General features: G+C 39.7%; 2 protein-coding genes across 7 annotated transcripts in view; one reads left to right on the top strand and one right to left on the bottom strand.

Annotated features, from left to right (window-relative positions):
- The window catches only part of LOC6728060, a 53,838-nt gene that overhangs the window by 6,724 nt on the left and 25,033 nt on the right, over window positions 1-22,081 (top strand). The window contains exons 1-2 of one of the 6 annotated variants that reach the window (XM_016175325.3): window positions 1,118-1,292; window positions 1,879-1,946. The exons of 4 other annotated variants lie outside the window; for them this stretch is intronic. In XM_016175325.3, coding sequence (XP_016034677.1) covers window positions 1,944-1,946 — 3 coding nt within the window. In that variant the 5' untranslated portion in view covers window positions 1,118-1,292; window positions 1,879-1,943. Of the gene's footprint in view, window positions 1-1,117; window positions 1,947-22,081 lie in introns of those variants that run through there. One more of the 6 variants, XM_016175321.3, reaches the window with a different exon arrangement.
- Window positions 2,890-6,268, bottom strand: LOC27207051. The gene is made up of 3 exons (XM_044923358.1): window positions 6,064-6,268; window positions 3,490-6,006; window positions 2,890-3,354 (listed from the first exon to the last, which is right to left on the bottom strand). The coding sequence occupies exon 2, from the start codon at window positions 5,833-5,835 to the stop codon at window positions 3,625-3,627; it is 2,211 nt and encodes a 736-aa protein (XP_044779293.1). The 5' UTR covers window positions 5,836-6,006; window positions 6,064-6,268; the 3' UTR covers window positions 2,890-3,354; window positions 3,490-3,624.

The raw sequence follows: 22,081 nt of genomic DNA, 5'->3' as shown, positions 1-22,081 counted from the left end.
TTCTCTCCTTCATATGGCTCGGCAACATCAACACCAATGGCAACAACCATAATAAAAACTAATGAGTTGCTCAGTGGTTATACCCGGTGTTCGTAGTTAGTGGGGTATACTATAATCGTGCAGAGACTTTTAAGCGGATAAATCTACAATAATATATATATTCTCTAAACTAGATGTAATGTTGATTTATATTTCTTAGTCGTATGATTTTAACAGCTAGAAAGAACGTAACTTTTTATAGATTAAGATTTGAATACTACTTTGCCATTTATGATATTTTTATGTATAGGTATCTTATAGTCGCAACGTTCGGCATCGGTTCTAACTTGTTGTTGCTGCTGTCCGATGTTGCTGATGTCTGCTATGTGTCTTTGGCCCAGTGCATTACCCTTTGCCACACTTTACACGCTTGCATTCTTTGAGTTCTTTATTTCTTTTGTGCTCCTCGTGGAGTTCTGTCTTAATTATCTGTAATTGATTACATCTAAGCGGGCGCCCTAAGTGGCGATTGTTTACCTAGAAATTAAACGCGCCGAACAACAAATACAGTGCGTAAACAAATAAAAACAAGGCGTGTGTCGAGAAGAAAAATAACCTTTGCGATGATAGGATCCTCAAAAATAAAAGCCGAAGATGATGCAGCAGATGCAGGTTTTGTATTTCATACACAACAATGCTCTTAAGTGCTCGAAACACTTTCTCTTTGAGTTTGGCTCACTCTGAATTTCGCGCTGCTCTTTATTCAGCTAGCTGAATGAAAAATACTCACTCAATATTTTTATTAACAGGAAAGGTTTCGGTTTTGCAAGATATACTTAGCAAAACTCAATAATTCTATTGTAATATAAAGATTTAGTAATATAAAATAAGTTCAACTAATAATATTGGAATAAATATTGAGCTGAAAACCCATAAAAGACCAAGTTTCTTTACTGGCTTTTACTCAGTGCTCACATGACTCATGTCAATCGAGCGCTAGCAGCTGCGAGGGCTAGCAGTTAGCCGCTAGCCAGTTTCACTCGATTTCCGCTCTCGCTCAGCGATTCGCTCCGCGTAAATGTATCTTTTCTCTCTCGGTAAACGTATCGCATTCAGCAAAACTCGACAATCTGCTCGCAGCTGTTGGACTCTCGCTGGCTTTATTTTCCTTTAGTTGTTTAACAATTGCAGAGCCGCGTACAACGCGATAACGCTTTGTTGGAATTATTTTTTTCCTCGTATCTCTAGTACTGAAAGTGTATCTGCAAGATACACGTATATTCTTCAGCCTAGCGCACGTGTCTCAATATTTTGTAAGCAAATATATACATAACAAAATACAACAACAAACCTAGTGTTCAAGGGCCCCAAACAAAGAGCAGATTCTGCGTCATCTGATCTCGGGCAGCTGAATCACTTCACAACCTTTATTCTCCATCCGAGTGCTTTAGTGTCTGTGAATTGCAATTGTGTGCTGCGAAGACGCGCTTCGATCGCGTTCTACATTTTCGGTTCGCTATAATTTAAGCTGCTCGCACTACGAAAAAGAAATAAACCCAAGAGATCGCATATCTCTCTTTTTGCATACTAAATAAATCAATAAAAAGATATCTAGTTTCTGACGCTGAGGTATTACGAAACCCCGGCACTAAAAGTGAAATTTTAAACGCAACAACCCGAAAGCCCCCCATAGCAAAATCGAAAAATATTTATCTCCGTGTGTTGGCAAAAAAAAAAAAAAAGAAAAGAAAATTAAAAGTGACTTGTGACCGTATCAGAGAAATCAAATGATTCCACCGTCGGAAATATCAGTAAATTAAACCAAAATAAACCCACTTAGACATCGCAGCTCATTCATTTGGATTAATCAATTTTCATTTTCGGACAACCAACCAACAGGCATGCTGTATAGCGATTTCAACATTCTAGCCGCGACCCGTTTTAAATGAGATTTAACTAGATAAATGGTGCGTATCTTCAATCCCATATAGTTCTTATAACCCAAATGCGCTTTGATAAATGGAATGTCTTCCACATCAGTTTTTTAAAACAACTAGCGGAAGTCGAAATCGCTTTGAACCGATTTTATAACCGATTGATTTTTAAGTTGGTGCATTTCCTACATAAAACGTTATAAAATGCTAGATTGTAATAAATCAAGTTAAATATTTTTACTAAAATACTGTGATAATGTATAGGTTATTACACTCTACTTCATTTACATCTATCTATTTTTTGCACATTATTATAGTAGTTACTATAGTCATATTATTATAAAGTATAGGCATAAAAATAACAATTGCTATTGATAAAAATATCAAAATGTATTGAAAAAACATATATATTATTTAAGGAAGTATATTACTGCATTCGTAACTACTCAATGCTTGTTATTCAATTGTTTTTAATTACATTAAATAATGTTTCTGCGTTGAAGGCTTGAGTTCAACCACCTTTGATGCACCCGCATTCCCGTCATAACCTTGCCCAACACGAATTATTTACTGATCCCATGCCACCACCCTACATTATAAATGTATATTTTTTTCGCAATGCATTTGTCCCACCCCCCTTGTAACCTTGTGCATTTACTTAGCTAATTACATAGACAAGCTTCGAAATGACCAAGACAGCGCTTTTTTTTCGCCCCTTCTCGCATCTCTTACTATGTTTATCTTGTTAATTAAGAATATAACTAACTAGTGGTTAATTTTTAATTGTTACTAGACGGTAATTTGTATGCAAGCCCACTGCTGGGACTTCGTTTAGAGATCTTAAGAGACTGTTATTATTATAGCCGGGTTCTATTCGTTCGACTCACTTGTGTCATTCATTTCGGATTGATTATGCACGGTCTTGACTCGGTTGAAAGCACACCCCTCTAGTTGTTTTATATACCATATTATTCAACTTGTGGCATTTCCATGCGGGCTCTTTTTTTTTTTTGGTTTAACTTCCCCGGCTAAGTCGGTTCGCTATATAGCAATTATTATTGTATACCACTCACTCCATATCTGTGAAACTTTGTATGGGTACTATGTGTGTGTGAGTGTGTGCTTTTGGCTTCTTTGTTTGACTTTTGCACTGCTCTGTTGGCATTTTTAATTGTTTTGACTGCGTTTTGTACCCTTTTTATGTTATTGTTTGATTCAGGCATTTTCCGCTTTTTTTGTTTGGTGAAATTTGTCGCCAAAGCTTTGTTTATTTCATATTTCCAGCTAAATTAAAAAACAAAAACTCGAAACTAAACTTGTCGCAACCAAACGTTGGCTAATTAAGTTCTCAAACCAATTGCCTTTCTTTTTCACTGTTTTATTTCGTATTTTTCCAGCTCTGCTTTGACTTTTGTTTTCTTTTCATTGATAATTGCTTTATCTGGAAATATAAAAAGAGCAGGATAAAATAGAGAGCAAAGCTAATTGGAAACGTTTTTTTATTGATATTCGAAAATTTTTTTAAAATTTTAACCAAATTCAATTTCAAAACCGGATTTTAACAACAAATATTCACCTTTTTACCTTTTACGATTTGTATTGTGAATACGCCTTTATAAATTTGCGATAAATAAATAGAGAACGTTTCTTACGCCATTATTACACCCTTGACACAAAAACCATTGTATCTTCATACTTGAATCATACATATTCACGCCTTTTTAGTAAGATTGGTTCTTTTCCTAACTCTTCGCGGCTGCTTACAATTTTCGAGCTTGATCGTTTTGCGCTTCTTAAGATTTGTTATTTTGCAGTTTTCAAGTTTTACTGTCTTACAGTTTTCTCGTTTTACTGTCTTGCAGTTTTTGCGTTTATCGGTCTTGCAGTTTTCGAGTACAATATTCCAGGACTTTTCCAACTCTTTACTGTGCTTGACTACAGTTTTTGGCTGAGCCTTTCGAGCTTTTTCTTTATTGAAGATCAGATGGTTTTCCCTAGGAGATTCTTTTTTCGGTATATAATTATCCTCTTCGGATGTCCTCGAAATTTTAACTACTCTGCACCCATTCTTTTGACTTTGTTTTTTAAGTTTATTGCATTTTGGTGCTTTATCGACTCCTTTCTTATGGCTTAAACTATACTTCTTTTTAAGTTCTGCCTTCTGTTTCGTCCCAGCTTTCGCTCGAGCTTGTCTTTCTTTCTTCAGCTGTAAGCACTTCAAGGACTCGTCGTCCTTATTGGGACACTTTTTTGATTTTTTTGAACATATATATTTCTTTTCTTTGGCCATTACAAAATCTTCACTCCGCTTCTTTTCTTGCTGTAAACATTTCCAGATTTCTTTGTGGTTAGGACGTTCTTTCTTTGAACTGGAACTATCCTTTTTATCGGACTTCGAGGCTTTATCTTCTTCTTTCTTCTTTTTAAGTTCTTCCGTCTTTTTCAACTTAGCTTCCATTTGAGCTTGTCTTTCCTTCTTCAGCTGTAAGCACTTCAAGTCCACGTTTTCCTCCTTGGGACATTCTTTAGGTTTCTTTGAACAGAGATGTTCCTTTTCTTCTTTCATTACAGAATCTTCACCTCGTTTCTGCTGAATTTGATTTCCTAACTGTAAACATTTCGAAACTTCTTCGTCCTTAGGAAATTCTTTCTTTGAACTGGTACCATCCTTTTTATCGGGCTTTATAGATATTTCCGACTTACTGCTCTTTGGATTTGGACAGGATTTATTTAAAGACATTTCCTTGCATCGCTGCTTTCTGGCCAACTTTCGGCAGCGTTCTTCTTCTCGCTCTTTCTCAGTTGGCTGTGCAAAAGTGAACATCCGGAATGTTAGCTTGTCTGCAGACATAGCATTGACCAGCACTAAAGTTCCCCTTCGACCTGGCTCCAGGATGTCCAACTTGGCCAATATCTTTAAGCCCGCTTGCATGATGCGACAGTAGTTCACGCTGCCATAAACCATTTCCTTGACAAGGAGTGGGTAAACGCCACGAAAGAGCAAGGATTGAGCGGCCTTATGTGGGCAGCCGGTGAGCAAAACGATGGGACACGGCGGCCTCATTTGACTGACCATCTGGGGCACAGTGGAGCACGGACTGGCCATCACTATTGCCTGAGCCTGACTCACCGTAGCCGCTTCAGCAATTGCCGTGCTTACCGCCGAGATGTGATCGGCGGCGTTGATCCGGACTTCGCTCTTGAGGTTGTTCTGAAGGCTCTCGTACCATAAAACCGACTCCACCTTGGCGCAGATTCTGGCCATGCACTGCACACATTGCACCGGGTACTTACCCTTGGCCGTTTCATCAGACAACACAAGGGCATCACAACCATCCAAGATTGCGTTTGCCACATCAGAGGATTCGGCGCGAGTGGGACGTGGCTTGGTTATCATCGAATTCATCATTTGATTGGCACAGATCACAGGCTTTCCAACTTTGTTGCACTTGGCCACGATCGATTTCTGGGCCAGCGGTACAGCCTCCAGTGCTATTTCGTCGCCCATATTCCCAAGGGCCACCATTATGCCATCGGATTCGCGGATTATCTCATCTATGTTCGCCAGAGCCTGTTGACTTTCGATCTTGGAAATGATCTTTATGTGCTCACTTGATGGACCCAGTGCCTGGCGAATTTCTTGCAAAGCTTTGGCATCGCGGATGAACGACGCGAATACCATGTCCACCTTCTGATCCGCCCCAAACTTGAGATCCAGTTTGTCTTGCTCGGTTATGGCGTTTAAATCAACAGCTACACCCTGTGGATTGATTGCCGGACCCTTGGTGTCCAGTGCAATGGCCAAGCTCCTGGAAAGACCCGTTTCCTCCACATACATGGCGATGGCTTTACGTGCCGCCTGTATTGCCTGGCAATGGCAATCGTGGGTGCCGTGGGAGAAGTCCAATCGGACCACCTTCATCCCAGCATGAATGAGATTAAGGAGAACTTCAGGCTGGCTGGATGAGGGTCCAATGGTGCATATAATGCTGGTGAGGGGTAACCTCAGAGCTGGTGCTTGGAACTGCAGACGAGATTGGTAGTCCAGCTGGGAAAGGTAGGGTCCACGGTCAAGCCGGAACTTCTTGGGTTGCTAGTGTGGATTGTTCGATGAGAGAAGTAATTTCTATATTAAATCCCAAGTACTCACCACTTTCCGTTTGCATTTGTCGGCATAGCAGCGAAATCTAAGGCTCAATGGAAAATTGGAACATGGTGACGTAACGCAGAGGCTTGCCCTCTGACAAAGATTTCCGGCGTATTTTCGAATTTTGAAAAAAATTTTGCGTAATGCGGACCAAATATATGATAAATTTAAAAAAAATCTGAATTTTGAGGCTAAACAATTATGATCTAAGGGAAGATAAAGATGTCTGCTTTAAATACTCTTTAATGTACCTCCTCATTCGATATAACTCAGACAACTCTGTAGTTTGAACACACCTTGAACCACAGTCTTATCACAACCTACATCCGAAACCAATACAAGTTTCGTTCATTATACTCTATTGTTTGTTTTGCCCGCGGGCTGATATCAGCCGATGTTTTACTCTGAAATTTCCATTCTGTTTTTACAGTCTGAATCATTCATTTGCGTAATTTGCCAAACTCATCGCGGTTATATTGTTTTGTTTGCTTAGAACACGAATGCATTTGCCACAGCTGTCTGAATAATGGAGTGCAGTAAAGATATAGTGGGCAAGTTGTAACCTTGGGGTCCTGAAAAACAGCTAAATAAAAAGGCCGTTATTTGCACTTTGGTTGGTTGTTTAACATTCGACTCTTAGCCGCTCGTAGTCTTTGTATTCCTGACTTGCGATATTTCGCACATTCGACAATTTACACACAAGTGTGTGTATGTACATATATACATCCCCCTCAACCCGCCCCTGGGAAATGGCACAATGCCGTTAATACACGCTTATATATACTTCAATTTATTTTTTATTTATTTGCAAATTGAGTCGTATAATAATATTATAATAACTCGGCTACAATTGTCATGTGACTTTTCGTAAAAATAAGGCGTGCGCATTTTTGTGTCACGACTGTTGAGTACCACGTAACTGCGTATGGGGCTTTACTTTCTTTAATTATATATAAATTATTATTATTTATTTAGTTCAAAATGAGAAAAAAATTGGACTTCAATCCTAAAATTTAAACTAATGTTTGCAGAGCTAGTTATACCCTGATTCGATAGTTAATGGGTATACTTTATCGTTTAACTTTTGGTTGATTACTGTTCATTTTCAGTTTTCATTTTCGGCTTGCTGTGTGTTGTGCTTTTGTGTATGTTTTTTGTCATTGCCTTGCCATTGTTCGCTTGGCGCTTTTCTCACTCTCGTGCCCTGTTCTACTTTCTATGGCGCTGATCCATGGGTGGATTGAAAAGTTTCACGGATGCTGAGTCGCTCGGGCACACGTACGTGGTCGATGCCGGGAGTCAGAGTGTATAAATCATCATAATTTCGTAACAATTGAATTTAGAGCGTAATTGCCGTAAATTAGATGAAATTGCAATGACTGAGAAATAATAATCAAGAGCTGAGTCGAAACTAAATGGAGTTGGTTGGAGTCGAAGTGCAGAGCACGAGCCGCTGGTTTGTCGATGGGGAGCATTGAGCCAAGTCGGGGCATAAATTGCGCTAATAAAGCGCACAATTAAAGTCACCAGAGTCAGCAAATTGGCAACACTTTCCAATCGAAACGAGTTGCAGATTCGCTGGAACCAAACTAACGCCGCTGAATTGGCCATTTTCATAATTGAAATAAAAGTAATAAAAACTAACGAATTTGGGTTAGATGCGCCACTTGAGCCCCAATACTTGCATCTCATCGGTGCAACGAAATTTTGTCAAATATACTCGTATGTTTGCCCGGTTTGCTTGCGGCGAGGAATGCGGAAATATTGTTTCTTTCTTTTTTTCCTCTGCTCAGCTGCCTTTGCCTATCTTTGTTTACGTGCACTTTTCGCCGCATCTGCATCTGTTTGTTTTGAGATATTTTCGCGCTGCCGTTTTTTATTTTCTTCAATTTTATGTTTCCCCTTCCCTTCCTGTCAACAAGCTGATGATTTCGTGTGTTGCCATGTGGTGGCCACGCAAATGCATTTTCCACACATTTTCTTTCGTGCATGACATTAAAGTTTTAAATTTAACAACCAGCCAAATGCCGGTCTGATGATTCTTCGCTTCCCTTGCTCTTTTCCAACACTCTTTGCCTTTCTGACGACACTTGACACTTGCGAACACTTGTGAACTTTGCCAAGTGCGTTAAAAGTCGCGCCCCACTTTCATTCCAAACTCTTCACTTTTAAAGTCAATACTTTACTGCTTCAGATCCTTTTCTGAATATTGCCTAAATATTTTTTAGGGAATAAAAACTTGCTCAATTTCACCACAGCTACGTAAATTAATATCAAACCTGCCTGTCGCCAGACATTGCGCATACGCCGCATTGTACAACAGAGCAAGACGAACTGCATTTTGGATTTGTGGCGAGTTTGCGTGCTCAGTGAATGGCAGTCGCTGTCTTAATTCTCATTCCCGATTCATTTATTTTGGGAACTATTTTTTCGGTCCGACAAGCGAATCGTGCAAATGTCAAAAGTGTGACAAACATTTTGTGGAAATTCGGTTCATTATTGGACCAAAGTGACCCCATTCAAGAAACTGATTACAACGCGATGATTACCATCCCCAGACAGTCTGCCCTCAGCACGCTTCTAATTTCTATGAGACGGGCTTTCTTGGAGCTTGGACTTTGGCAGTATCTTCATCTCGGTTGCCGGCCGGGCACGATTTACTGCCACATTTAGATTTAAACTTGAAAATTTGTTGCTTCAAACTGTTGCATGGCTATTTTTACCATTTTTACCAGCACGTTCTACAAGTTTTTGCGGCTACCTGCCGTGCAACGTGGGAAGTTGGAATGGGCATGAAATGGGTTTGCTGCCGCAAATGTTTGTCCAAACTGGACGCATTGTTTGGCCGCCATCCAATCCATTGGCCAAAAGGAAACGTTTTCCTTTGGCTGCCTTGAAGCGCAACCAAGTTGTTGACTCGACGGCCGGGTTTGTTGACTTGTCTCTCGATTTATCTGCGTGTTAATTTGAGCAATTAACATGGTAAATTAAGGAAGCACCAATTCGCCGCAGATATTTTCAACATAAATACACACCTAAGGCTGCTCGGGTTGCTTGTTAACCTGCCAACTACAACATGATCAACATCTCATTGTCTGTGATTTTTCTCCTTTACTATTTTTTTTTTTGTTTTTGGTTAACTCTTTGCGTTAAAGCAAGCCAAGCAGTTACCGCAAAAAATGTGGTCTAAAGTTGACCGAATGAGGAAATGTAAACGATGTTTCTGACAATCAAATAATTAAGTTCCAAAAATATCTCAAAACTTATAATCAATCATTCGGGCTTAATGTGGCAATACCTTAAAATTAAGATATTAATTAAAAATAATTAATTAATCTAACGGGTTATAGGAAGTGTTTATCGGATTGGGATGTGTAACAAAATCAAGTTATTAATAATTGGGAAGCTCTTAAACTTGAGTAATGTTAGTAAGTTGGCCCTCTTTGGAATAAAATTACTATATAATTTATTGTCGTCTTTATTGAACAGCTCTCAAATATGGAAAGAAACTACCTCATAGAAATCCGATTAGTCACTTATGTTGTATACATAAATACCAAATAGTATCTTTGGTAGCTGGCTTTCCTCCTGCACTTGCCGACTACCACACAAGTTTTTAATGCTTTTTTTTTAACCGAGTATAAAAACCACCTTGCGCCCAGTTAGTCATTCGGCACACACGGACATGTGCAGGTATAGGTATATAAATATAGCCACAAGCCCCGATATGGCCGGTATACAGTTAACCAATTGTTAACCCAAATGTGCTGCCAACTGATTCGGAAAGAGAGGGGGGAACCATCGAGGTGCGCCTGCGCACAGCACATTGCCAACTGATTTGCTGCGCATTGATTGAAGGGTAAATTACACCTTGCCACATGCGATTCAATGCGATTCGATGCGATTCAATCCGATGACGGACACTTGAACGGCGGACCGGGCTTAGTTGTCCAGGTCTTAGCAAACTTCGGTACTTCCTTTGTTGCTTCGAGAAAGGCTGCTCTATTTATTTAAACATACAAAAAAGATATATTATCATTCTAAATTGTAAAAATTATATAATGTTTATATGGTTAGCTTAGGATTCATGTTGCACTCAGTTGATAAACATTTCGATTTGCATTTCTCCCAGTGTAGTCGCTTTCCTCTTTGCTGTGCACATACGTATCCGTAAGATACTGTTAGCTACTGCCGCTACGGCCACCGGGCGAATGTTATTTGTATTTGTAGAATTTTGTGTGCAAATACAAATTTTGCGCTCGCAACTATTTGTAAATTGCGTCACCTCCGAAAACTTGGTTTTTGGTTATGGTTCGCTAGTGTGTCCATGTTTGGATGTTTAGAGCGCCCTCTCTATTTCTCCAACTATCCGACAATCGTTGGATGTGTCTGTGTATCTCAGGGTGCGAGTATCTAAGTATCTGTATCTGTGTCAATCGCTTACACTTGTGTCTGTGCTGCGGCCATAACTGCATACATATTTAATAGGATTTCAATGTTGTTTCATTCCAAGTGCGCTGTCACGTAATTAAAGTCACATAAACATTTGAATAGGTTTCTTGAATGGCATTACTTTTGAATTTTTCGATATTGTTGTTTTATTTTTTGGCACATTTATAAACGTACGCGTAGGCATTTCGGCTAGACTGATATAGATACATTCCGCGGCAAAAATAGACCTTCTTATAGAGCTGTCTGCGTCACTGGTTATGAATATGAAATGTTCAATGGTTGATTTCGTGTCATTTGATATGAATAAGTGTATTGTGTGGCTATTTATTATTAACTTGTGCCACTTTAAGACCTCAACAAGCGTTTATTGATCTTTTTATTTGACTCTAACATTGCTTACATTTTATTTTATTTATTCGTTGTGATAGAAAACACTAAAAAACCTTTCTCTGCAATGCAAAGCAATCAACTAATAAAACTATCCTTAGTTTCTTAGGCTAATTAATTTGTTTTATTTTTCGCGTTTATTTAATTATCCAAATAGTGACTTGCAGTGTCTATTCGATTGTCGTTAAAGAAGGAAACACCTTTATTACTCACTTTTTAACGACTGGCCAGCGGCAGCATTTCCCTTTTAATTAATAATACCTCACCGCCGTTTTGTGGCGTGTTGCCAGCGGTGCCTTTGGGCCAATGCCACCGAATGGCAAAAACTTTATGACACTGAGACCTACCTGGGTAATACCTCATCATCAGACTCTGAGGCAAACGCAAATTGACAGCCGTTACGGATATGATGATGACCTCATTTGTAGAGCAAAAAGCAGATCTTAATTAAGTCTTGCTTTTTTGGTTCTGATCGATGGCAAAACTTCATTTTCGCTCCTCACGGATTGAGAATGATGTGTTTTTAATAATCACTTGTTTTTTTACACATTTAAGGAGCTGCTACATTTGATACCACACGATTTTTTATTGCTGACCAATTTTGGTTTTTGCGATTTATTTTTTATTTTTAAATAATTGTTGCAATCAAATGTAATTACAAATGCATTGAAGCTGTCCGCTTGTGTTTCCTTTTTGCATGGCAATTACAAAACTAGACAAAAAGCAAAAGCAAGCCAAGAGCTCAATTATTGTTGCAACTTGCAAAAGGCAGCGGCAACACTAGCCACATCGGCAGCAACTGCCGACCGACTGTTGTCGATGCGGTAACATGGCTCAATTTTGGCTGCTGAACATTATTATTATTTCGCATTTGCGAACAATATTCGCTTATTGTTCCAAAGATCGGCCCACAGCAACTACAACACCAACAATTGTGGCAGCAGCAGCAACAACAACACCAACAATTGTGGCAGCAGCAGCAACAACAACAGCAACAATGGCAACAACAGCTGAAAAACGATGGCCACAATTGATCATATTTTGGTCAGACAAGAGAAACGAAAAAAAATTGATAGATGATTGCTAGCCAAAGAAAATGTTTAAAAATCCCTTGGAAATTTCAATACTCTTCCTTGGTTTGTAATCCATTGTTTTTAAGTTTTAAAAGTTCAAGGAAACAAGTAAATAGCTTTCAATTCATTCCATACAACCTAATGCTCAAATCAATTTAAAGACATTGGGGTTAATAAATTTTGGGCAATTTTTAATTTACGAAAAAAACGTAATTTGACAACGCCAAATGTGAGTTCAAAGGTTTTCCAATTGCTTTTAAATTGCCCAACGTATGATCTGTGCAATGTCTGCTAAAAGCCAGCGACAACCTTTTTTGGAAAGGGCATGACAAACAGATAGGCACCCCAGACAGACAACCAAAAAACTACAGAAAAAACAAAACGAGAAGAAAACCAGGCACTGAAAATAAGGCAGTTGGGCCTGCAATCGGGCCAAGATGCATCTTGGCTAACTGTAATGTCGTCAGCGATCTTGGCCTGACGACGCCATTATGAAATTGCACTGGCAGGGGAGTACGGCTGGCTTGGATACTGGCACCACTGCCAGCCGCCGTTCAACAGATCCGAGGTTTGTTTTCTTTGTCGGACACTTTTCACCTGCTCTCCCACTCTGTCTATTGTGTGCCAGGCCATGCAAATAGTGCTCCAGCCACCGCCGCACGCCCCAAAAGAAAAACTCAACGACAAAAAAAAAACGAAATTAGAAACAAACGCGACTCCGCAATCCGCTGATGGTTGCGCCTGTCCGCGAGGCAATCGTCGTCCAGCTGGTGCCACCAGTGTTGAATGTTTGCACTTTCGGATCGCTCACTGAGTCAGTCAGTCACTCAGGTTAGGTACACTGAGAAAAACACTGTGGGACCTAATTAAGATTGTGCCTAAGTCAGCAGCTTTGTAATATAAGAAAATGATAGATGTTATGAACTTGTTTTTAATGGAAATGTATCTATAAACCATTCTACTTAAAAAGTATTATATCTGACATTTGTCAACATTTTTCTTTGTGCAAACAGGCAATCGGAGGGCCTGTCTCTCGAATTGGTTACCATTAACCATCGAGCATTCTCCGGGGCTTTTCAATTTCATTTGCGCAATTATTGTGAATTAAGATGTTTACTCAGGCAACGTTCGCTTCTCCTGCTGCTGCGGCTGCTATCTTGCAGATACATTGGGAACTTTCTACGGGCTTGTAGATTCATTTGATTTGAGCCAGCTCATGTGAACTATTCGCCACGATAAGATATGCGAGTGAGCTAATTATGTCTAGGAAATTGTTAAGAGACCCAACTGACATACAAAAAAATAAGGCAAAGAAAAATCTGTAACAAAAACAGCATCTTTAGGTCTCTCAGAACAAAACTTTCACCCGAAAAAAAAGAATCGGATACAAGCGACTACAACAATGACAACGAACAAAGTTGGCCCGCTGTTGCAACAGTTTTATGGCTTAAAATTCACACTCTTAATTGCCAAGAAGTAGTGCAGGCCGGCCGTGTGTGTATCTTTTAGATACTCAAGCGCAACGCATCGCTACGCATGTGTGACCGACCGACCGAAAGACCGATCATCATCAGAATGATTGTAATTACATTTAAGACTGGCCCAGAGAGCAGAACAATGAAAGAGAAAATTAATAGTTAATGCAACTGCAATTGGAGCTGTGCAGGTTAATTGAGCGCATTAGCGGCTCATAACCGAGATTTCTCCCCGACTTTTCTTTGGTACTTTGCCAGGAACGCACCGTAGATCCGGCTATTCTGTTCTCTGCGGAGAGATACATATACTTTATATTCTACATGAGAATTGGGATATTTGAAATTGTTTAGAAACAATAGTTAAACTAGGAGACGATGTTTATCAATTGGATTTCTTGATTTTGACTAGTTTTAACCACAATCTCCTTACTTTTTCTAATATTTCAAGACCCCTAAACCAAATGACACCACTCAAATGACATAATATTTATATATCCGCGTTATTCGATACAGCTCTAGGGTTCTCTCTCTAGGGTTTTTTAGAATTACATCGATTAAATGTATGGCAGTGACAGTACGTACCTATTTATATTGCTTTTTCCAGCTGAGAAGTGCGTACGTGAGCTCGTTTTGGATTTCGCGGTCGGTGGCATTTGGTGTATCTGTGCGATAATTCGCAATTGGAGCTGCAACAAACACACACAACACACACCCACTTGCGGTTGTCATCTCCACAAACACACACACACATAGATGATATTCACTCGAATCCGCAGATAATTTTCCAGTTCTTACGCTTAAGTAGGAAAAGCGTTCGTGAGTGTAAATTGTGTTAAGTTCTTTTTGGCTTTCTCGCCGCGACGGCTTTCTATTTTTCCCGCTGCCGTTGGTGCCACTGCAACGTTATATCTGTTGTGGTTGCGGCCGAGGTTGCTGCCTCAGTTCTGACTAATGACAACCGTTTGGTGGGAGTAGGAAGTACCACCTCCCTCACCTTTATGTCTTTGTTTTACCTGATTTTTTTCTTATTTTTTTTCGGCGGCTGGTTTTCTCTTTGGCGAGATTCTGGAACGTCATAGTTGGATGTTCTTCCCGAGGTCTTTAAAATGACTTACTAATGATAATTAGAGGCATTATTTTCCCATTATTCTTTGGAAATCTGTTTCCCGTAGGTAGCATTTCTGTTGGTTTTTATTGCAATTAAAGCGTCATTTAACTGGGCGTGGGAGCTGTCGATCCAGGAAAGATTTGACCCCGCCCAAGTGAAGTGGTAATAAAGACATGACACTTGAAAAATGATCGCGACCATTCGATTTTTTAATTAAAAAAGCAAGAGCTAACCAATGTTTTTGCATTGTATTTCATTTTGGGTTGGGATCTATATTGTTTTGCTTTCTATTTCTCATTTTCAGTTTCAATTAAAAATAATGGTCATGCACATTTTACAAATGAGTTTCGGTTCAACGGAGCTTTTGATTATGCAAAAAACTGCAATGGCCAATGGCCACATGTGCCTCATGTGTGTGTGTGCTCCACTTATTGGCCAAGATTAACTTTGCCTGCTGTTTGCGCTTTGTTTGCCAACAGATTCAGATTGGGATTCAGCAACATCATCATCTCCATCATCATGGGGTCTTCAGTGGCCGCCGCTTCTTCAGCTTTTCAGCTGTTTTGTGCCTTGAGCTTCCGACTTTCTCCAAACACACACCGCCTGCCATACATACGTATGCTTGTTTGTATACACCATAGCACTGTAGTATATATACACTTGGTTAGCTCGGCGTTATAACAAATCCAGAGTGTGTGCTCGGCTGCTCTGCCTGGCCAGCTGCCTAATGATCCGTCTATGTTATAACTTATATGCAAACCGGCTGCCAAATTGAAATGTGCACGGATTTGGGAGAGTAAGTGTTCCTCCTAAAAGTTTCACCATCTCCCTTGGTCTTTTGCCAAAAAATGTGTTTTGTCTTTCGCCGCATTTGATGTTGATGTATGCGCCGCCAACTGTTGTAAACAATTTGGCGTCATAAATGTCTAGATATTACGGCATTTGTCGGCTATGGAAAACGATTCGTCATGGATGTATATCGGGAATATATTGCTGATAGTTTAAAAGTCATGAGTTCTTTTTAAACGTCAAGTTTTGTCATGGTTAACGTATATCATATGTTTTAAGCATATTTTCTACATTTTTTATTGATTAGAAATGATTTCTAATCCAGCTATGATTGCAAAAGCTTATTTATAAAAGAATTTTTAGCCAGCAAGAATTTTATCGTGAATTTAATTATTTATCTTGAAACCAACTAATCATATCTCTCTTCTTTTTTTTTGCAGGTGAGTTCACAATGCAACGTGAGTTAACGATTTTCCGTCTTGTGTCATACTGGCCAGAATAAAATAGCCTTGCGTCATGATGGTAAGAAAGAACATTTGCCATGTCGACTTGATAATACCCGAACTGAAAATGAAGTATGGCAAACCCAGTTTTGGGTGTAATTAGAAATCAAAACTTGTTTATGGCCAGACTTGTTTTATTTCTCGCTGCTTTAATAGATCTCTGATTGAGCCAAGTGATCAACATTTTGCAGATTGCTTAACATTTAATAGGAAACTGAAATTGGATGTTTATAAGTAATAAAAACGGTTATCCAAGCTAAACTAAAAGGAGCTTTAAATTTTAGAGGTTTGGTTGTAGTTGGAAATAATTGCAAATAAGATAACTGATTAAAACCATCTCAGATATATATTTCTTTTAAAGTCCATCGCAATTCCATGCATTTATATACCCTTTTGTGGGCCAGGGTATTCAGAAGACTTACACATTTTATTGGGCAACCAAGCGGGGCCTGGCCAAGGAGCTTGGCTGTCGTTTTATGTTTCATGCGAATCGCAGAAAATGAACAAAAATGTATATGTGCAATTATAATAAATTATTTTCGCGTGGATTAACGAGTTAATGACGGTCGCTACGGTGGAAGCCGAAAAGAGCGCGTGTTTTTAATTGTTAAATTGCTGGCAAGAAAACAAGGCAGCGCCAGCCAGACAAACTGAGCTTCACTCAAACCACATTTACGTGGATGCTTGCCAAATTTGTGTCATGCCCCAAATAGGATAAATCCGCATAGAAATAACTCCGGCTGATGGCCAATAGCCACTTCCCCACGAAACGGAAACGGATGAAAGTGTATTTATTTTCAAAAATTACTCAAATCAAATACTCCACACGATGTATGACTAGGATGAGGATGACGATGATGGCGATGGCGATGCTATGCGATGTAGCCTGATGTGTTTGGCCAGGAAATCCAAGCAGAAACATGGCCAAACGCTTGTCTATGTCTATATTTAGCCAGCCAGCCAGTCAGACAGTCAAGTTATTGGCAAAGTCTGCCGTTTTGGGGAAAAGCCGATGTAAACAAGTCCGCTGCTGTTGCAACGACCTAAATTTACCGTAAAATTCATGAGAAAAAGAAGGTAACTCCTTCAAGCATCGGGCATATACAGCTGAGCAAACAATCGTAGAACTTTAAAATTTATTTGGGAAAAAAGGGGAAAAGGTATAAGATTAAGGCAAGAGCATATTTGTTAACTAAAAGATTTGTGTTTAATAATCTATATCATATGGTTGAGTTTTATAAGAACCCATCCTATTGGTTTATTATGGTATTATAAGCATTAGGCATCTTTAAATAATGCTGATAATTGTGCTCAATGATCATCTTTTTTGATGGTATGAACTCCCACGCATATCATTTAGTTCTTGGTGCTATTCTCTTGGCCGCACCTGTTGTGCTGTTCGATGGCGAGGGAGGCAGCGGTTGCAGATTCTCTGTGTCTCAGGTGTCTTGCAGTGCCAGCTGTCGCTAGCTTGCAACAAGTTGCCAGCGAAGTTGCTGCCGTCGCCAAGGTCATCGTCGTTTAAAGTGGCCAGCATCCTCTGCTGTTGTTGATTTTTAAGGTTTTCTTTCAAATCTTTTTTTTTATTGTATATGCCTTGGTTTTTGTTTTTTTTTTGGTAGCTCTTTGGCTTGGCCATTTTTACCAGTTTGACAAGTTTTTTTTGCAATCACTTGTCTGTGCTCGCTGACTACTTGGGCTTCTACTCACAACATCTTCTTGTTGTCCGCTTCTCAGATACTTCGATGTTCTTGCGCTCGTATTTCAATTTTGGCTTTTTCTGTACATATACATTTTTTGCCTCTGCCGCTTGACTTTGCCCATATGGCGCCGCTTAAGGTGTCCCCTTGGCATGGGAGCTCAGTTAAAGCGGAAAATTTATGACCTCCACAAAGAAAGCTTCCACGTACTATACAATTTCATTATGAATTATGCACAGCCATGGCCTTTTCAATAAGTCAACGAACCGGCAACGTTTACTATATAGTAATTACGAGTGAAGATTATTAAGATAATAAATATGTATGTTTCGATCAAGAGCTGCAAGTATATGTGACCATTTAGGGAAATAAGATGGGGAACAATCCGTAAATTAAATGAACTGCTTTACCTAATGCGGCTTATCCTCAACAGCAATGTGTGGCAAATCTTAAAACCTCTTGTTTCTTGTAAGGCATCAAAACCTTCCTGAATATTTCCCACTTATGTCTGAGTCATCTAAGGAATATTTTCACTAAAACTGGGGGACATGTGGAAGTGGTGAAGAATAGAAAACTTGGCGGCTAACCGCAGACCTCCTAAGCACGGCAAACCCCTAACTAGCCCATCCAAAAAAGAAAAAAAAAACATTGTTGAGCGGCTAGAGACTGCGCCCAGCTATTAACGGACGGACAAACCAACAAGTCCGACATCCACACCCCAAATACCCAGTGAACCGCAAATGTGTCGTTGTCAGCGCGTCGTATACTTGATGTGTATTTCCAGTTATTGGCGGCCGCATTTATCGATCGGCATGGATATTAGTCGTCGTCCTCATTTAAAGCTAACCACTGGAATCGCCGTCTCTGTCTCTAATAGCCTTTCGAATAGCTTGTGCGTTTTTTTTTTCTTTCCATATTATTTTCGCCAAGTTTCTGCTACCCGGCTGGTAAATAGAAAAAAAAACGAAGTCTAGAGGCTGGCCAGCATGCAAACAAGTCTTTTATGGCGCTTTTGCAGTGACAGTGCATCACATGGCCATGTTTGGAGCTCTATCTGTTAACTGTATTTGTAAGCCAGCTTGGTTTGTGTTATTTTTATCAATGAGTTAAAGAAACTGGTTACTGCCAGCTATCGTGCACTAGTCTAATTAGTTGCATGTAGTTGGTTTCTTGTAAATTTTTAATTTGGAAAATTAATAAATTGCCGTGATTTAATTTGAGGGGAATTGTCAAAAGTGCACTTTTGCCTACTGGTTGTGCAGCTTTTGGCCTATTGTGACTAAACTCTATAAATCATCAAATGTCTTTGTGTTGGCCAACAAAGTCGTGACCAAGAATATGATGTTCTTCTCCATCTTCAAACTGTTTCTTTTTTGCTCAAATTTGCAAGTATAATTCAATGCTAAAAAGGTGAGCATTAGCTTTGTAGTTTTTCTGAAAACGTTTAATGTTTTTTTTTTAAACTTAAAACTTGGTTTCTTGTGAAGTATTTAATTGCTAGTTACAAGCATAAAGTTGGCTAACTGAACTAGCAAGTAAAGTCACTTTTGATGGCTGTTTGGATAAATTAACCCTGCGCTAAGAAATAAAAAGATAATCTGCAAATCTTTGCCCTTTTGATTGCGAGGCTGGGCTGTAACTAACTAAGTAACTAACTAATCAGCTGCCTCGCATCTCTTTCAATTTGATGCCAGCTGCACACTGTCAGTGAATCCATCTAATTGAATTGTTAAACCAAAGCCGCTGTTCTCCACTGGTAGTCTTATTTTGGCTTGTGTTCCTCGAAATTATTTGCCCCTGTCAGCAGATCCGAGTTCCCAAAGCCCAAAAGCCGCCGCTCGCTGTTCAATTGCGGCGATTATGTTAGTCGCATTCAGCCGGCCACGGCCATGCAAATGCCACAGCGCCTCTCTAATAGGCTTGGGTTTAACTGGGTTTGGATTTGGGTTTGGTCGGCGGGGCATCATCATCATCCTAAAGCTACAACTGGAAACCAGCAAGGTCTTTGGCTGACGTTCTCCAGCCTTTTTATTACATTACATTCAATGAAGGTAAACGCTGAATGTGCTTGTGTTACATAAAGCTAATGGAAATGCTGCGAATTCCAGCGCTGTTTCAGCCTCATTAGCCGAGTGCTTATGAACACAATCCGCCGGTTAACTCGCCTCTCGCCAAATGCCCCGAATAAGTGCAATTCATGCGGCAAGTGCGTTCCTCGAGTGCACCTGAACGGCATCTCTACGGCGTTTAGTCCTCCTCAGACCACGCGGAGATCGCAGACGAAGTGGCCAAATGGCCAAGTGGCCCGGCGTCTAATTATGCTTACCCTTGGTAGCTCTGGTAGCCATTCGCCCAGAGGCCAGTAAACAAAATAAAAAACCAATTTGCCAGCGCGCCGACTAGGAACTTATAAAAGCACAGTGGTACAACGATTGAAGAAATACGTGCTTAGAAATATTTTAGTTAGCGAATGAGTTAGTTAGGTGCCTGTATACTTAACCCACTGTAGTAAAGCTTTAACTAAAAATGTGAAATTCGCATTAGTTTTAAGGAGATCATGTAGTACGATGCCTTAGTTTCGGTTTACGGCCATTTTAAAAAGCGTTTGGATATAACTGCCATTAAACGGTTACTTAAGTTTCCTCAAACACACTGCTTATTGAGTAACAGTGTGCCGTCTCTTTAATTAGTGAACGCGACTTGGCTTCTTGCTCAAAATCCAAACCATGACTTTCTAAACGCAAATTCTTGGGCCAGTTATTCTTGGCCCGGCTAAGCGGAGTGTGATTTATGGCTACCATGGCTGCTTAGATGTTAGATGCTTATATATGCTCGTACACTTTTCAAATTAGCAGCTAGAATAATTGCCCCCTGCGATCTTGGCTTATGACTTGGCCATAAAACCAAAGACAACTCAAAAATGCTTCTACGAAAACTTCTTAAAACGAAGCGCAACCAGTTTTTGGTCAAATGAAATAAAACCAAAGCAAAAGCAGGGAAGATTTTCAATCGGATGGCTTTGGTGTTTGCTCTCAAATTGGCTTCATTTCCGTGCCAAAATAAAAAACCAAAAGAAACAAAAGGCGGAATCGATCAATGGAAAAAGCAGCACAAAACTGGAAATAAGTTTCCCCCCCATTTACGAATTGGCTATGCTTTCAATGCCAAAAAGGGTCGCTGTGGGAGCTCCAACAACTTAATGAACCCACTATTTAGCCAAAGCAATTTAATAAAGCCATGAACCTTGAGCCAAGTACATAGAAAAGCGAATAACATAAACATAGTTTAGTTGTTTGTCTGGCCATATAGTCGCTGTTATAATTATTTTCGGGTCAGCTATGAAAGCAAATTTACCCAGCCAGTATCCAACGAAAAAAAAAACACACACAACTGTCAAGAGACTTTTGTCGTCGGACGTATAGACAATGGCCAAAAGAGTGTCAAGTTTAAATATTTTTATATGAGTGCCAAAAAGTGTCGCAGTCTTTCTCACTCGCTTTTTGTTTTGAGGACAATTGGCTTCGTCTATACTTGGCTCTGGAGTTTGGTTACACGGCTTAGCCGGTAAGTCGTATTGATTGAGCCAGACTGAGCCAAAAAATAAAAAAAAAAATGGTAATGGCACTTCAGATAGGTAGTAGCTAGATTTCTTGGTGGCTAACAGGGTGCTAAAAATATATTTTTTAATCGAGAGATAAGCGGTTTATATATACGTACTAAATCACAAGTGTTATGGCAAATTATTTGTTATCAATCGATAGATATCAAAGCTTAGCTGATGAAAAAGTGCGAAATAATTAGTAATATTTGTATTATTTTATTAGTAATTTCCCAATATACGATATAACTTGGCACCTCTATTGCTCGGGTGAAAATTGTACTCTGGGTTTTTTATGACTCCGCCTGTTGACAGTCTGGTGAAATATTTGCCAATGAAAATGGACACAGACATTGAACCGGCACAAATCTAGCTGGCTGTTGGCCAGGCTTTTTGTGTGGGTTTCTGGCGATATCGAACGATATGCGATATGTGGGGCCGTAAGTCATCGGCTGCTTGGGGATGTGGCAAATGCAAATATATTCGTCACTGGCTGCAATGCAACAAAACATCGAAGTGCAGTTAGTGCAGACAAAAGCCCATGGGGGCATGTCAAGCCAATTAGAAAAGCTGGAAATGAGCACTGAGGACGGACAAAAAGCGCACGCGCCCTAAATTGGTTAAGGTTGGGCCTCCCAAAAAAAAAAAATAAAAGAAAACTTTTCCGACCTTCAGGGGGTTGGGGGGTCAACTGTGCCCCTTCTTGGGGCAATTATAACTTTCGGGCAGAAATAGATTTCTTGTTACGCCGCTGCTGCGCCATTTGTACAATTGCCATGGCAATGCAATTTAAGTTTAAATGCGCTATTCCCTCTGCGATTGTATCTGAATAGACACATAGATACTACTTATAAGCGGAACAACAATGCCGACTTTCGCGCTCTAAGTGCTGTGCAATTTCAGTTTCAATTTTACCAATTTTACCATGACCTTTTT

Source organism: Drosophila simulans, chromosome 3R (genome assembly GCF_016746395.2).
Source record: "Drosophila simulans strain w501 chromosome 3R, Prin_Dsim_3.1, whole genome shotgun sequence".
Lineage (NCBI taxonomy): Eukaryota > Metazoa > Arthropoda > Insecta > Diptera > Drosophilidae > Drosophila > Drosophila simulans.
The sequence above is the reverse complement of the archived record's forward strand: the minus strand, read 5'-3'. Positions and strand labels throughout refer to the sequence as shown.

Coding starts and splice junctions, on each gene's coding strand:
- LOC27207051 (XM_044923358.1), bottom strand. CDS start 5,835: ATGAAGGTGGTCCGATTGGACTTCTCCCACGGCACCCACGATTGCCAT.